This window comes from Poecilia latipinna, unplaced genomic scaffold (genome assembly GCF_001443285.1).
Source record: "Poecilia latipinna isolate Pla-1442-1.1 unplaced genomic scaffold, P_latipinna-1.0 Scaffold1229, whole genome shotgun sequence".
NCBI classification, from domain to species: Eukaryota; Metazoa; Chordata; class Actinopteri; order Cyprinodontiformes; family Poeciliidae; genus Poecilia; species Poecilia latipinna.
In genome coordinates, this window is record NW_015113845.1 from 309,603 (window position 1) to 327,340 (window position 17,738).

At 39.7% G+C, this 17,738-nt stretch overlaps 1 protein-coding gene and 1 long non-coding RNA gene across 20 annotated transcripts in view; one reads left to right on the forward strand and one right to left on the reverse strand.

Annotated features, from left to right (window-relative positions):
• The window catches only part of LOC106960786 (uncharacterized), a 150,051-nt gene extending 144,694 nt beyond the window's left edge, over positions 1-5,357 (forward strand). The window contains exon 3 of the long non-coding RNA XR_001427648.1: positions 4,926-5,357. This is a non-coding gene — a long non-coding RNA (uncharacterized LOC106960786). The remainder of the gene's footprint in view (positions 1-4,925) is intronic.
• LOC106960783 (receptor-type tyrosine-protein phosphatase delta-like) overlaps positions 375-17,738 on the reverse strand; it is a 64,551-nt gene continuing 47,187 nt past the window's right edge. For all 19 annotated transcript variants that reach the window (XM_015054110.1, XM_015054112.1, XM_015054106.1 and 16 more), the window contains 10 exons: positions 13,904-14,079; positions 12,212-12,331; positions 11,969-12,123; positions 5,622-5,907; positions 4,379-4,557; positions 4,179-4,305; positions 3,916-4,041; positions 2,209-2,363; positions 1,954-2,089; positions 375-1,036 (listed from right to left, as the gene is read on the reverse strand). In XM_015054110.1, the coding sequence (XP_014909596.1) occupies positions 968-1,036; positions 1,954-2,089; positions 2,209-2,363; positions 3,916-4,041; positions 4,179-4,305; positions 4,379-4,557; positions 5,622-5,907; positions 11,969-12,123; positions 12,212-12,331; positions 13,904-14,079 (1,529 nt within the window). In that variant the 3' untranslated portion in view covers positions 375-967. The remainder of the gene's footprint in view (positions 1,037-1,953; positions 2,090-2,208; positions 2,364-3,915; positions 4,042-4,178; positions 4,306-4,378; positions 4,558-5,621; positions 5,908-11,968; positions 12,124-12,211; positions 12,332-13,903; positions 14,080-17,738) is intronic.

Below are 17,738 nucleotides of genomic sequence, written 5' to 3' on the forward strand. Positions count from 1 at the left end.
GTGTTGAAGAAAAAAATCTTTAAAAAAAAATCAAAACACACCGAAAAAATTTACAAAAAAAAAAAAAAAAAAAAAAAAAATATTCTGAAGGAAGTTACAGTATGGATGGTGTGAATTTTTGAAGTGTATGAAAATTAGCAAACAGATTCTCTGCAAAAACAGCACGTACATTAGAACAGTTCTACAGCTTTAAAAAAATGTTTCAACTCTTTTTCTCTGTAAAAGAAAAGAAAGACATTCGAAAAAAAGCACATCAACTTTTATAATAAAAAACTAAATCAATACTTTTGTATTCTAACTTTAACCTCTCCCCCAAACTGAAATGAATCAACATTGCGACCAGATAAAAGGGGTATTTATTTATTCGTTATTACTTTTAGTCTGTTCTGCTCCTGTGGACCAAGCATCGTCTTCTTGATGTGATGTGTGGACTTGATTGTGAAACAGATTTGATTTTTTTTTTTTAATTTTTCCTCTTTTTCTTTTTGTACAATGTGCATTGAGTTGCTTCCCCCTGTATTTCGGTGTGCTTCTCGTTGTCTCTCGTTATGGGTCATAATCACTGATGCATTTCTGACGACGTCATTATTGTTCATTGACTTTTTTTTCTTGCGTTGGTTTCATTTAGTTTTATGAGCCCCAAAATGGATCCTTGAAGCAAAAAAGAAAAGGTAATTCCCTATGATGCTTCGATAGTCAGGATTTCCCCCCCCCCACCCCTCATGCTCATCTTAAGCTGAGGTTCTTTTTATTTGGGCTTGTTGGGGAAATTACTTGGTCCTCCGGGAATCATCTTTTTCATTTTTTGACGAGTCATGTCGCACATCCAACACTTAAATGAATTGTTAGCAAGGAGTTTTAAGGAGTACTTTCTCAAGCAGGAATTTATGGCTCAGAAGAGAGGCTCGCTTGGATTTCTTTTTTCTCCCAAAGGGCCCTCCAGTTTTATCTTCCAATACTGGGCGTTTTACGTTGCATAGTGATCAAAGCTTCCCAAATACTCCAAGCCGGCTCTGTAGCAGAATTGGTATTGATCCTGGAAACAAAGAACACTTTTTAGTGCCTTTTAAATCAAATCATTTTGTATCACTTATTTTACACATTGCGGTTAATATAACCAACTTAAAAAAAATAAAATACCTACAGCTAGCCATTGTTTCTGAAATGACGCAATAAGACTGGAGCTGAGCGCGCGCACAGCTACTGCAAACATATTCAGCTACTAAATTAATCATACTCTTCAACAACGGCTTGCTTAAGTTGATCTTTATGGCTCAGGAGGATTCCTGAAATCTTCCTAGGCTGCTCAAACAACTGGAGTAAAATAATGTGTTAGAACCACAGCAGCTGATTTGATGAGTCTCCCACGCTTTCAGGAAGGCAGTATCCTGCAAAAATATTCACGTTACGTGTATTTTCAGAGTATTAATAGTTTTTTATTTTAATACTTATTTTTTTCAGCATTTTGTAAATAAATCTGAGGTAAAAAAAAATAAAAAAAGTACTTTTATCAGATTAAAACAACACATTTTGATTTATGTTTGTATTCAGACTCCCTAATAAAGTGATCAAACATGAAAGATGATGATAAAGTTGTGGGGAAATTTAAAGCAGAGTTAGTTTGGAAAACAAAATCCCAATCTCTGAGCATGCAACAGAGAGCATCTTCTAAAAATGAAATGTTGCGCAGTTGAAGTCGTTCCTGAGCTTGAGTTATGCTGCAAGTTAAATTTCTCAGAACTGGCAGAAAATTCATTTTGTAGATATGGAAATCAGAGGAATCTGAAAGCAGCTGCAACTGTAGTAAAAGACTGGGGAGGAAACTACGCACAAGATTTTTGTTTGCAAGTGTTCGAAAAGTGTGTAAGATTTCCATTCCGCTTCACAAATCCGCACTAGTCTTTGCTCTTCTGTAATAAAACACACTGAAGTTTTGTTTTTACGCCGGCTCACCTCTGTCTGTACCATCGCTGGTCTTTGTGTCCGTAGCATTTTCACTGTCTGAAAGATGTCTACCACGCCCTCGTATCTCATCCGTTCCAAGACGATGCTGAGGGTGATGAAAACTCCGGTTCTACCAACTCCAGCGCTGTGCAAATCAGGCAAACGAGAGAGAAGACGTTCGTGTTGCGATCCAATGTTTTAATATTCACATGATGATCCAAAAAGGATGCCCAGGGTGCTTGGGAATGTTGCCTGACCACTTACCTACAGTGGACTGAGATGGGACCGTCTTGGCCGAACTGCTCTTTTGTTTTATGTACTTGGCCGATGAAATCGATGAAACCCTCTCCTGATTTTGGCACTCCTTGTTCAGGCCAGTCGGTGAACTGAAACTGCCTTACTGTTCGTGACTGTCCATCCTGAAACACGGGGAAGAAAAGGTGAGATTACAAGTGATGTTAAGTTATAATGAAAACACACTCCCATCTGTAGTTGATTTTTTTTCTTCTAAGGTACAGCAATGCCGTTCGTCCTAGAAAAAAATGCACACTTAATAGTCAGAAAGGAAATAAATATTTAGTTATACAAATAGAACTGAAATTGCTGCCAAAGAAACCAGCGTTTTCTGAAAATCCTCAACCTTGTAAAGTCTGATACAAAATCAACTTTCAGAAAATTGTAATTCTTTTACATGTTAATTGTTTAAAAGTTGTTTTTATCAAAAAGGGGTTTTTTTATACATCACCTGGTTTATTATATACATTGAAAATAGTTAACATACATTTGTAAAAAAAAAATGGTTGAACAATGCACTGGTCGTAAATTAAAGCATAATCTATACATGTCAACAAACTGGTCAAACTAATTGCTTATTATTGCATTATAAAAACTTGTGAACATGATATATTGTGAAGACTGACCTTTTTTTATGTTTGATATCTAAAATGAAACCAGTGCTAAAAACTACAAAATGCAGTTATCTGAGTCATGCAATCTGCTTAAGATATCGTCAAACTCTTTTAGATAGCATGAATTTACTTGTTGATATCTGTAATTCAAAGCGACTTCATCCGTTTGTGAGAGAAAATTACGTTTAAGATTCCTGAAATGTTCATGTTGATGGGAAGTATTTGAACCTTCTGTTTGTTTATGATAACTCTGACCCATGTGGCGTCGAAGCGTTTGGGTTTCAGCGACTAAACGTTAGTCCTGAAAATGCGCCGCAAAGGTGGCATCAAAGAAAGCCTTTCATTATTACACCCAAATGTATTTAATACACCCGCTGAAGATGCTGATTGCTTTGATGTGCGGCTTTTGACAGGTTTTGGGGGAGAGTTTTAGTTCGAGGGTGTGCATTGCTTAAGTGATGTTCTACCCCCTTGATAAGGAAACCAATCCCATTGACGAGAGTGTTACACGCTCCACAAAGGCGGGATGCTGCACCATTTATCTGTCTGAGCCTTTGATGGAATTAAAAACTATGGCAGTTCACTGCTGCCGGCACCACTCGCATTTTAGCTTGTTTTTTTTTTTTGTTTTTTTCATTACACTCTGACAAGTGTCGTGATTTGCACAAATTTGGATTTACTTTTCTGTTGCACTTAAGGCCACAAGCTGGTGTAAACAAATATTTGAGAAAATGCCAATGTGTTGATGTAATGACTAATCCAAACAGATCTGGGTAATTAAAATCAGTCCTCAACCTTGTTTTTTTCTAAACCTCTACAGCTAATTAAAAATCGGGAAACTGTATTATTTGATACTTTGGTAATTATTTGTGTGGGCTTTTCTGCCTTTAGACATTTGCTGCACCAGAGGCCCAAATTAAAGAGCAGCGCGACTAAAAGCGGTATCATCTTCCAGCTGACCTCTAGGCGATCCGGTCGTCCTGCGGAGTCAAAGACGGGTTACGACCCAGACTTGGATCAGTTTTAATCCTCAACATTCAGTTTACAAGCAATCTCTGCTTACCCTGGCATCAGTCACTTTGAACTCTCTCAGGATATACTGGGGCATGTTATACTCGGCCATGGGGTCCACCACAAAGTATTGGTATCTGGCTGACCTCTCTGCCGGCCAGTACTGGTGACATTTTTCCTGGAAAAGCAGACCACGGTGACTCACAACATTCCTCTTCACAGGAGATTTATGGAATATTTTATGCATTGAATTGTATATTTTCTTTTCCTATAAAGCTGTCAGAACAAAGGCTTTTGGAGTGAAGTATCAATTACCCTGCCCATTTCTCTGAGCTTGGTCAGCATGACTACAATGGTGGAGTTGTGCTCCCAGAGCATTCTCCAGAAATCTTCTGTGGTCTCTGCCAACGGTCCCTGTGTTGCAATGTAAGCTTTCTGTTGCCTGGAGGAAACAATCAGATGTAGCATAACTTCGAAAAAAAAAAAAAATCTCAGTTTTAATTGAATTATTGTACCTGTATCCATCAATGAAGCTTGCATTGATGTAGTCCGAGCCCTCCACTCCTCGGATGGGCTGAAGACACACTCGTGTGGACTCGTATGGCATTATGTTGACAAGGCGGTTCTTAAACTTGTTGCAGGGGAGATTGGCACTGATGAATCGCGACGTGTGAGCTTTAGTGTTGGCTAAGCGCTGCGAAGGCAAGGAGAGACGGAGAACTTAATGAGCGTCAAAATGATAGGTGCATGCGACGACAGATGCTTCCCCGGAGACGGGCTGCGTTTGACGTCAAGGGTGCACTACAAGAGAAATATCTAAATACTGTTCATATTTTTGTGCTTTCTCTCTTTTTCCTTTGCTATAAAGTGCTCCTAATTCAATGCTTCGTTGCTGTGCAGTCATTAATGGAGTTACTGCTGCCATTATTTTTCTTTACAGTCTTTTCAACTCAATGGTTTTATGCTGAACTCTCTCTTCCATTGACTTTAGCAGTCCGTCTATCCTGGATGAAGCCCCTGACAGAACGATTGCTGTGTATGTTTTGCTTCCGTTTCCCATAGAAAGTGCTTCTACACTGCTCCTTTCTATGTCTTCTTCCTGGTTTCTCAATGGCTGCTCATTAAGAGCCTGGTTCTGATGGAGGATATCTTCGCCCTTACCACATACTTGCCCAGGATGAAGAATTTCTCGAAAGTCGGACTTGACACCATCAGCAGAGCTTTCTTGACTTTAATCAATTACTGTTAAAACGATCAACTGAATTTTTCTGAAATGGATTGGATGTATTATATGACTAGACTGCATAGAAATGAAAATGACTGATTTGTGAAGAGTGCTTTAACATATTTGTTGTGAATTTGTTCTTTATAAATAAACCAAACTTAATTGAAATGGGAAGTCAATGACAGTGGCTTAATCTTAATGCAGTATGGTTAAATAGCTTGTTAATCTGGTAACAAAGATGCTCACCATCATTAAGCAAGATAAAAAAAAAGGGGAAAAAAAATCAGCTGTACAATAGAAACAGCTTGATTGAAAACTGCTACATTTGTTGCTTACATTCTATGGCAGAAAGAAACTTTATGTAAACCAAAACAGTGGTTCCTAAAAAAGAGGACCCAGAAGGTGAAGATTTATTATATGTTGTGTTAAATCAAAGAGGAAACCAGAAGCCCCACTCTTCATATGCAAACAGAAACGTATATCTAGAGATAAATACAGAACAGAACTGGGACGACACGTTTTCTGATTTGTACCTTGAACTCCAGTTCCATGCCAGTGACATTCTCTCCGCCCTCTATCTGGGTCAGTTTCTGGATGTAGGCGTACAGGTTTCTGGCGGGCACTTCGGTCGTGCCGCAGTTGACGGCCTCCTGGAGCGCGTCGTGTATGAAGACGTACTGGTCTTCTGTTTGCACCATGTAGTTGCGCTGGGCGCGCATCAGCGTTACGTGTCCGTAGATGTCCACGGTCTTCTCGTGCTTGATACGCTCCAGCATGGCATCAATCACAATGAAGCAGCCGGTGCGGCCCACCCCGGCACTGTCATCACAACAATCAGAGGTATGCTGTCAGATACTTTTTATGGGAGATGTTACGGTACTGTATTTTGTTTCCTGGGAAATTAAAGTTCATGTCCCCCCCCCCCCCAAGGTGATTTCTTTTGCTGTTGTCTCAGGTTTCCAGCTACAATACGATCATCTTTGCAGTTTCAGTGTACAAAATATATTAAAAAGTAATAATTAAAAAACATCCAATTGGATGTGATGTTTGCAATTCTTTACCATTTCATTTGCCATGCATTCATAATCTATGTGCCAACATTTTCAAGATTTTGAAAATTTTGGCAAATTTTCAAAATCTGTTTTTTATGCCCAAAGCTAAAATACATCACAGGCTAAACATTTTCAGCTGCGTCCTATGACAACCGATGTTCCTTTTTTTGGGAAAATAATGCAAAATTCCAAGTCTTCTTGTATGAGGTGATCGTAAACATTTGTATTTCCTGCTAAACGCTTTTTTTTTTTTTTTTTTTTTAAATGCTTATTTAAATTAAAAGAAACTCAATATCCTTGAATGCAAATGTACTGAAACTGGATTTGGTTTAACATGGACAGTGGACTGAATTGGCAGTTTTGTAAGCACATCATGCATGTGACAGGCCTGATCTCCAGTAGCAGAGGAAGAGGCATCTTTTATTTCTCCGACTAAAGGCCAAAAGTTACACTCTCCACCAAGTTTTCTCCTGTACAATGAGCCATTAAACTTGTACCGTAATTGAATCTGAAGTGGCGCTGGGCTGGCACTCAGCCTGCAGCAGGCTCCAAACTGTTTCGCCTCTAGACCCCACCTGTGCTCTTCACCTGATCAGAACTTAATGCACTTGTGCGACAGAAATGTTCCACCTTTATCTCTTGGTTCAGAAAAGTGCCACTACAGTAAATGTGATCCACTGCAGCAAACATGAGAGGAACGTCCGTTTCCCCGGCTTCGTTATTGGCGACGGACAACTCTGGACAAGTGCAGCTGACTACAATTAGGGTTATTAGATTAGTACAGTGCACCTGAACAGCAGAAGGGCTTATTAGGAGGCACTGAAACGCAGGTCTCTTCATTAAGATTCATACTGCCGCATTTTTTACGTTAATGTGCAAAATGCACAAGTGGAAACAAAAAGTTGTTTTACTGTTTCTCTTTGACCTGCCCTTGCAGCCAGATTCAGAAGCACTGGATAAACGCAGCCTCCTCAACAGACCAGATATTTGAAGGTATGACTTATTTCATCTTCAGCAAAGTTTACTTTTTATGCCTGCAAAAAAAACCAAACAAACAGTTATCTGTCACTGCTTTTAGGCTCAGCCCCCTCTCCAAAATCATAGTGACGTCTTTACAGGAAGATCAAAATTCTGCATAAGGCCCCATACAACTTTGGGCTGGGTCTGAACCTTAATAAAATCCAGTGCAACCAACTGCTTTCAAAAGCAGCTGAGCCGAGTAGTGTTAGAGGACATTAGTGAACAAACAAAATCATGAAGAAGAACGAGCACCTCAGGCAGAACAGGGCTGAGAGTGAAGAGCAGCTTTAAAAAAAACAATTTTTTTAAAGGTTTTTGTGGCTGAAGTGGTCTAGTTGGGCAAGAAGAAGAGCAGAGGAAGAGGAGAACACATGCAGTAAATGACCCCTACTTCCTTCCTTTACAACCTACTTCCCAAAACTTTCAAAACGGAAAGTAAAAGCCATCATTTAAAAACGAATCTGCCAATCTACCTACATTTACAGGCCGCGCAGGGAAAACATTCGTCAAGTACTTGCACTCAACAAATCTGTCCTTTAAGGACGAGTGGCAAGAAAAAAAAAAGCTGACGCAAGAAAACCCATGTAAAGACTGCCACAAGCCATAGAGATAATAGAAAGTTGGTCCTCTGGTCTGATTAGACTGAAATTAAAACATTTTGGTCTATAAAACGTCTCGGTGTGGTGGAGATCTGACATCAGCCTGATGAAGCCATTGCAAAAAAAAAAAAAAAAAAGCGTGGGTAGGAGCTAGAGCGGTCCATAAACTACAACAAATTCAGTCTCCATTTATTTGTTTGTAAAAACTATCATCGGCCATGTAATATTTGACATGCATGTCACAGTTACGCCTCACGTTACGTTGAACCAGCACAGAAGCCATGAGAAAATAAAGTCGAACACCTTTGCAAGGGAAAGACATTATGTTGTACATTTCATTTGTTTTTCTTCCACCTCACACGGCGCTTGGCCTTGACAAGTCAAGTCCTTGCACTTGGCACACAAAAGCAAATAGGTTATCCAATTCATTTGGTGTACGTGTCTATGAGGTGCGAGGCAGCCCCCCGTGTGCCTTCCTCCTCCTCCTCTTCCTACTCCTCCTGAAGAGGCATTTGTTTTTCATTTGCAGCGAGAAACAGAATAGGTTGAGTAGGGGAGCTCAAGAGGCAGCGAAGCTGGTCCCCCGGGGCCGAGTGTAGTTAATGTGCCTTGCAGCAGAGAAACCGTGCTGCTGCAAACGGCATAAAGACACACATGGGAGTCGCTGGCTACAGCAAATGATCTGATGATCACTTTCAAAATGGATGAAAGCGAATTATTTCTTTGCCTTTTTTGACACGAAAAAGGCACTGCTCCAGGGTGAAGTTAAAAAGTGAACTTGAGTGAAAGGGGAAGCTTTTTTTTTGGTGGGGGCCCTAAAGAAATGTAAATGTATCCCAGGGGAGCAATCTGAGGAATGAGTCACTTCCAGGTCTGAAAACACCTAAAACCCCTTGGGTGTAAGGATAGAAAAAAAAACTATAGATTTCTTCCTTTGCTGCAGCAGAAAACATTTTTCTGAGCAGCCCGGAATGTGGGAGAGTGATGACCTGCTAGAGAGTAAATGACAGAGTGACAGCGCCGAGCTAGACGGACGGAGACGGAGGAAGATGAGGAATGGGAAAGGAAGGTGAGGAGAAGACACTCATCTTGAACTCGTGTCGCCCTCAAGTTAGTTTTTCTAAAGACTGAGCTGCAGAAATACACATCGGCTACACTTTTTTTTTTTTTTCTCCCTCTAAGTGTAAGACCACAAAAGGCGAGTGTAATTTTCCTTTCTTTTTTGGAGAAGTGATGAGGTGTCGGGGTGAGCTGGTGCAGAAAGCTGTCAGTACGGTTGGCAGTTAAAGGGGAGCTGGCGCACTGACCACGCTAATGACCTGACACTGCCTTTTCAGCTATTCAAAAGCGGCCGCCTCGGACGTCGACACACACACGCACACGCATACACACACAAAACACACATACGCGCGCGCGAAAGTGTCAGGCTAATATGCTTTCCAGGAGTTTAGGGAATACGGGGGTGGGAAGGGGAGGAAAAAGCAGCACATAGCACAGCTGCAACGGGTCCTGTGAAGATAAAGCATTAGCAGCAGTAAAAGCAATTACATATGTATTGTTGGCAAATCTCTGGCTGTCAGCTGGCCTGTCACTGTTTTTTTTTTCTTTCTGCTCTGTCTATAAAAACATCCACACATATAATAAATTAAACGGCAAGTTGAGGGTTAGCTTTTACTCAAGTGTATGTGAACAAAATTTATACATTAAATGATTTTTAACCTAAACTAAGGTGTTTTTTAAAAAAAAAATGTATTTAATTGTGAGCAAAACTGGTGTGACTGGTATCTTTTATGCAACGGTAATTTTAAAACCATACGATTTGTTTTTGATTATCCAGCTGAATGATTCAGATTAAACAGATTATAATATCGGACAAAGATAACTAAATGCAAACAGCCGTTTTCAAATTAATTTATATATTACATTTGACACCTGATGTTCCTTTGGGGGGTGGGGGGGTTACGGACACACCCTACTGCAGGAACAACTAGAATCTGACTATTTGAGACATCCTCTGAATATCTCACTGTGAGGGTGAAACGAAACAGTTCTAGAAAGACTGGGCCAAAATTCCTTCAAAGTCATGTAGATTGCCAGTTTTCACCATTACTTCATGGCATGATTATGTGACTCTCTAAAACATTTAACTGTGGCAGGAAGAAAAAAAAAAGAACTCTTCGAGGATGCTAATTTTTCTTAGTTCTTTTCCACATGCTGTCCTTTTCCCCTTTTTTTTCCCCCTGATGAGCATTTTGGGAACAACAGTGGATTTTGGTCTTTTGCCTTAGGAGATTTTGCCTCTGAGATCGTGTCAAATCTTTCGGCTTTAACGGAAATAAAAGGGGCTATGTTTAATCTTCTCCTCAGGGAATGTTTCCCCCATGTTGCTTAACCTGTCAGTGAAGCTGGGATTTCACGGAGCATTACGTCTTTTGGTTGTAGGGAAGCCAGCTCTGATGATCGTCTGTTATACCTGGCTATGTGCAAAAGTGCGGATCGATTCAGTCCAGCGGCGTCGTTTTTATAGCAAAAAACTACAAGCATAACAGCATACCTTGCTTATTTTGTCATCATTCACTAGGAGACAGTATAGATTTCATCATTAACTTTTTGTCCCATTGTATAAAAACTGTTACTAGAAAGTCATGAAATCAAAACAGCATCCATGTCTATCTAGGAAAAGCAGTGCTATTCTTTCAAACAGGAATCGGGACATGAAACAAAACAGATGTATATCTAGGCAGGAAGAACATTCATAGTAACATCATTTTGAGAAAAAAAATAAAATAAAAACCACAATTCAGTCTTAAGTGTCCAAAAGAATATTAAAAATTGTATTAACGGATATTTGCTTGCATTTGTCTACTCTAGTACTCTAAAGACTTAAGGAAAAAACACACACACACAATGTCTCTTCTTCAGTTTTTCATCTACCAACTGGGAGCTGACTTAGAGTATATATATCTAAGTCAGCTATTTATATATAGAGTAGATATAAATAAAACACTGTAAAAAGGAAGCATGGCAAACCCACTCCTGAAAGTGGATGCTGCAACAAAAATGCATTTTTATGTACATCCTTCATATTAACCCATCCACTAAAGTCCATTCTGGATAAGGATGTGAGACATAATTGTATGAACTTTCTTAGCTCTGTTTTCGTCAGATGGATATTCATCTACGTCCATCGTCCACGTGCGAATGTCCTGTTTGTAAATTACTGGCATTCACGCTTCATTTTTGTTCCTCGCTATGCTTTAAGCCTCCAGCATGTGCACAAACAGCTTCAGCAGGAGGATCTACACTAAATTAATAGGCACTTTTATCCTATTTTTAACAGCTTAACCACAACACTAGCTTTGTGGTGTCCTGCAAGCATGTAAATATACCAGTTTCTTCTATTTAACATGAAACACAGAATGATAAAAAGGCCCTGATTGGGGATTTGGATGGTGGACACGACTATCTGATGGGAAGCCAGAGAAATTTAAAACCCCAATCTGCAGTGTGACATTAATTCCCACATTTTCCTTCAGACTTTAAAGTCTTTTTTTTTTTTTTTTTTTTTTGGGGGGGGGGGGCTTTTTGGCAAGTAGCACTAATTAACTTCAGCATGTGGTAATTCTACAGTAATCCTTCTTCCTTTTTTGTCACTTTGATAAAAGTTGGTATCTTTTACACTGTCACCACTTCCTAATCCCCACACCCCCACGATGAGTGTGAGAGTTAAGAAAATCCAGAAGACTCCGTTACTGTGTGGCGCCTCACTGATGGGAAGCCCCGCTGCTCATGTAGCTGATGGTTGGTGAGCGAGTTCTGGGTGTATCAACCCAAATGAGATGAGCAGACTGGTGGGTTGTTGATGCAGGAAAGGCATGATGACAGGTCAGCCTGTATCTGTCTCTCTGAGTGGGAGGATCGCTGCAGGAAATGTAGCTGGTACTCGTGGTACGACGTTGCAAACACGTTCTAAGTTTGAGTGCTTTCTGGGAAATGTGGCTAGATGGCCTTTTTTGGGGCTGCTATGCAATGCATTTTAGATATCAGTACACAAATGACTCAAATATGAGCCTTTACTAACAAAGAAAGTGATTTATTTATTTTATTTTTTTTTGTCATATGTATTCATTTATTCATTCCGGCAAATGGAGAGGAAAGAAATCAATTTCATGCTTCAGGATGTTTCTGTAAAACTGTGATGTTCCCCACCTGCAGTGCACCACCATGGGCCCCGCATCTGGAGGATTGCAAGCTTTCACCCGTCTGAGGAAGGCGAGGAACGGCGTGGGGTGCTCCGGTACCCCGTGGTCTGGCCAGGCAGTGAACTGGAACTGCCTCACCTCCCTCTTCTCACTGGAGCCGTTCTGAAATAACAAACGGAAGTGACTAACGCATTTTGTGCCAGGGGGGAAAAAAAAAAAAAAAAAAAAAAAAACCTTCGCAAATCCTCACCTTAAAAAGTGCGAACGTCCGGACGCAGTATGTGGCCAACTCTACTGTGTCCAGCAACGTTATCTGGATGAGACCGTAGGTCTCTGTCCCTCTTGTGGGCCAGTACTGATCACATTTCACCTGCAGGATACACAGATCTCAGGTAAATCAGTCCCATGTTTAGACGCCATGTAGTGCGTGACTGTGAAGAGGAAAAGAATCCATGGATTTAAACCTTATTTTTTGGAAATGTGCGTCTCTTGTTCAAAATCGCAGTTCTTTGTTTGCCTGTCAAGTCAAGGCTGACCACAGATTAACAACTGGCTTTGTGTCTGGAGATAATCTTAATGTAGCTAGAGCTCTACTAAGATTACATTTTAGACTGTTGAACTTTGTTGACCGATTGGGGACTGAGACAGGTGGATTATAATCGGTTTTCAAAGTAAGTGATAATGAATACACTGTATGCCACACGTCTAAGGTTTTTTTTAATGACTATTTATACCATTTATTACAGTATCTTGCCTCTATTTAATTATTATGCTCTACTTTGAATTAGTCTATACCGTAAAATCACAATAGTGAATACCAAACCTCGAACCTTCTGCTTTTTACTAAACAAAATGTAATAAGTAATGCTGATATTTGTAGGACCACTTTGCACAGCCAAACAATGGACAAAACAAACGTTGACCTCCTCGCCCCTCATTCCTGCTGACTGGCTTTAATTTCCCAATCAATGAAATGGCCTGAGATATTTGCATGCAGCCAGCAGTGCCATTAATTGCCATGACTTAATCTATAATTACGAATTTAAACACAACGTCCAGTCATATTAGCGTCTTTGCTTTATTGCCACTCTGGTCTCTTTGTGTCGAATAAAACACTTGAATTGCTGCGTTTGGACAAAGAGACAAAGAGAAGCACGGCCGCAGCCGGGGACGAAATAACCAAGCTCCTGAAGAGTTATTTAAAGTATTGATTGGCTCAAAGGAGTATGTTTAAGAGTAGTTATCATCATCATATTTCCTAACAGGAGTCCTATGAGACTCTTAAGCCAAATGGCACCAGCACGAAGCACACCGTTTAGTAATATTTGACAAAACAATGAAATAAAAACAAAACAACAAAACACTGTTAACTACAAAGCAGTGATTCTCAATTGTTTTAAATTACTATGGGCTTAACAAGATTTAGCAACATTAACGATATTTATAGCGATCTTTATTGTTTAGAGAAATTCTGCAGTTCTGGTGCGGTTAGCATGACTTTTTGGCTATGTTGGCATCGGGGCAGCTCCTGCCACTCTTCAGTTATTTGTGTGGCAGCATTTGAGTATCAAAATAAACATTAAAAAAGTGACTGACAATGTCAGAATGTTTTGTAAGTAATGAAAACACATTTTTTTTGACAGACTCCTGCTCATTGTCATGTCACTGTTTCTCAGGGAAAAACTTTATCACCAGAAGTTCTAAGCTTTAAAATACTTTCCCTCAACAAGCATGAACTGGATCATTATCTGCTAAAATGACATGTTTTACAAAGAGTGTGAACACAAGTTAAAACTTTCTCTTCCTGATCACAATAATCTATATTCCACAATGAGTCAAAACTATTGAACAACATAATGTGAGAGTTGAGGAAGGCCTTATTTTATGATTAGTAGAACTGTGTTGTGTTTGATGTAAACAGGTGTCCGTTTTTGTCCCATACCCTCGACCTCTCTTCCAGTTTGGTCATCATGACAACGATGGCACTCCTCTGCTCCCATATCATCCTCCAAAATTCACCAAACGTCTCCGGCAGCGCTCCCTGGGTGGCGATGTAGGCATTTTGCTTCCTGTAGCCATCTATGTAGTTAGCGTTGATGTAGTCACTTCCAGGGATTCCTTAAAGACGGAAAGCAAAGTTACTAGTTTCATAGAGAAAGTAAACGGGATGTCAACTTTTCCAGACTGTACAGAAATCCTGAAGTTTGTGTAAGTTGTTGTTTTCCATACAGCTCCATCACTGTGCCTATTTAGTGCATCGTCAGACTTTCTAATGCTTTTCCTGAAATGATTTCAGTCAGACTAATGTTTGCTGTAAGCAACGCAGCACAAACGCTCCTTTTTTTGGGGGGGGTGTGTGTGGTGGGGGGATGGGAGGCAGTGTTACCCGTCCGAAGGGATTTGTGTTTGCTATCAACAACACATTTCCCTATTCCATATCTGCAACTGACTTACAGATAAAGCTCGGTCTCACACGGAGAAAAACAAACCGGCGAGAAAGTAGCAAAACAATTTTCCCCCAGCTCTGCTCTCCCGTTTCCCTTTGCTTATAATAAATGAAAGGCGCAGCAGCCTTTTCGAATCCAGGCAAAACAGACAGAGCTGACAGCTAGTCAATGCTTGAGGACTGGCAGTTTAGGGGCTCCGTGCACACATGGTCGACCAAGATAAGTCTCATCTGCATGGGCGCCACGTCTCAGAGAAATACCCTCCCCCCTCTCCTCATCCCCTCCACTTCACTCCAGCTGCTTCCTCTCCCTCAGACTTCCTTTTACTCTCAGGTAACTCATTCAACAGTGTAAAAGAGAAAGAAAATGGAATATGAACACATTAAAAGAACCCACCCACATTGTTTTTTTTTGTTGTTTTTTTTCTCTCTCTACTCTCCCACCCACCCTCGCTGAAGCCGTCCACACAGAAACAAGCGGCTGTGCATTTCTGTGATGGACAAGGGATAAGTACAATTAAGCCTTGGGCGTTCTCAATTTGAAAAGGAAAAAAAAAAAAAAGAAAAAACCCAAAAACAAACAGAGACATTACGGTGGTTTAATGAGTATGAGGCGAGTTGGTTAAATGTACATTTGCAAATGGATTTTTCTTTTATTCCTTCTGTCACTCAGGATTTGTGTAAATTTCTCCATTTTCTAAGTCAATGCAGCCATTAAGACGTTAAAACGTTGATGTTCTTGCAGCGTAGCTCAGCTGGCACTCGACCCTCATTGGAGGAAGATGAAGGTATCGTGAAGAACATACTGAAGGTCTGATAATTACTTCCAGATTTCGGCTTGTTTTTTAGATTTTTTTATTTTTATTTTTTAAAAATAAAAATAAATAAATAAATACTGTTGGCGACTCCTTGCGGTGGAGTCGCCAACAGTAGAGTTAGCAGTGTGTGTGTGTGTGTGAAGGCCAGCACATTTTTTGTATTAAACTTTATTGCCCTCATTCTAATTTTCTAATTTGTTGCCATTATATTTTCATCTGTTTAGAGTATTAATATTGCAAAGAACTCTGGAGTACGATATTTATTGGCAAATATACTCAACGTTTCATGAGTTTGCACCTTGTCCAGGAGGCTGAATATGACACTGGTGTGCAGAATGTCACTGCAGCTGTTGCACACTTTTGACACAGATTACAGTCTCCTGGACGGTAAATGTCACAGAGTTGTTTGGAAGTAAAGATGAGAAACCACAGCAGTGAGGAAGATGTGGATTTATTGTAACTGATATTGTCTCCACAATACTTCCCTAACAATTGATTTGTATGATTTGCCACCATTGTGCAGCCCTACGTGTGAGCCACAATCATCAAAATTAAGATGTGTCCTCGTTTGAATAGGGATTACTGAAATAATAAACTTGATAGGTATTCAATGAATTAAAGTGCTTCTATAAACTTTACGGGGTTTAAGTAGAACTAAATAAACTAATGAAGGCTAGCCAACTTTAATTCAGCAGAACTTGATGGATGCGTTCAGACATCTTGAGTAAATACAGTGAAGTCATCGCAGACAGAACGCCTGTTTTCCAGAGATCCTGCCGAATCATGTCCACATATGTAAATTTTAACTTCAAACTCTAAAGTCAATTCCCTTTGTTTGTTTCTCTGTGGACTAGTTTGCACAGAGAACATAAAGAAACAGATGCACTGCTTGCCAAAATGCTTTTGTTAAGAATCGTCTCTCGTGTCCATCTGAAAGCAGCAGTGTCTTCAGCAGATGTGTTTTTTGTTTTTTTTTCCAGTGGCTCGCTAATGGAGCTCCATCAACACTTTTAAGTTGTGGGCGGTTTCTAATAGACTGGAAAAAAAGATGCTCTCTAAGTCACTTTATCCATTTACTATTTTATTTATTTTCCCATTTTCTTCCATGGGAGCAGCTGAGTGGAAATGCTTAATTAATAGCTTTGTGTGTGTGTGTGTGTGTGTGTTTGTGTGGGCGCAGTTGTGTTTAATCGTAAACCGATGAATGAGTTAGTACTTTGCAGGGAAAGTTTCAGAAAGGCCTTTTCATGTACAGGGAGCACTGATGTGCAACACGTTATAGATGTCATTTCATTCCTCCCTCTAACACTGCAGCTTAAGTTTTGCCTGTTCACACCAACAATTGTCCTTTTTGTGCTGTACAGGAAGACTATTGATTCAATCATTCATTCGTAGAGAGTATACTTGGTAAAAAAAAAAAAATATATATATATATCTCTGGCTCTGTGTGTATTTGTGATGGGAGGTTTTCCTGCAAAATTAGATAGAAAGTACTCCTGGTCCAGTGTATCTGGTCCAGAAGTAGCTGAATTTCTCTATGGATGCTACTGACAGAGATTATATTGCCTTTGACTTACTGAACACTCTTTTAATAGAAAGTCATGTTTTTCTTCTCTGGATTTTTGCTACTGCTGTTAATAACTTTGTGAGCTTTCTTTTCAGAGAAACAGTACATCTCAAAAAAAAAGCTCTTATGGAGATACTGTTACCATTAAGTCAGTTGTATTATTTTTTTATAAACAGCACTCCTGATAAAAGAAAGCATTCATTGCTCAGTGCTTTTGTGTTTAATTTAATTTCTCTCCTGGACAAAATTACTGACATAACTTCTCTGATTAGAAAAGTATGTCTTAAAGTATGTGTTTCTCTTGAGGTAATCCAGTACTCATGTTTGTAGCTGTATTTATCTCCTGCCCAAAGATATTGACTCAGATTTTGCTGTCATCAACATTGTGGATTCTCCTGTCACAGCAATTGACCATCTGCACTTCCAGAACCAGGAAGTGCAGCACTTCCAGAACAGAGGCTTTTCCCGTTTAAAGGGACGGGTTTAAAGGGACGGGTTCCTCTCCAATGCTTGCTCAGGAGGTGGGATTGCTACAAACTCTTGAACTGCAGTCAACTGACATTTCTTAGACAAGCATTTTTTACCAGTTTGTGTAACAATGTACTTTAGTAAAATTTGCACCAAGATTTTATTCTGACTATATAACATGGCAAATTGTCACAATGAGACATTTGAGCTGCAGCCAAATTTGCCATATGTTTGTTTTTGTATATTTATGTTATAAAATGGCATTTCCTGTCAAATCTACTTTGTTTTTTTTGTTGGCAAAAAATACAGAAACACAAATGAACAGGTAATGTTTACTACAAACATCACTGTTATGTACCGGGGTTTCTTATATGAGCCGCCACTCATATTCATCTATGAATATAATGAAATTTAACAGTGTAAAAATGCCCAGGAGGTTTTTAAAACATGTTTCTATGGGTTATCACTACAAGCAGTG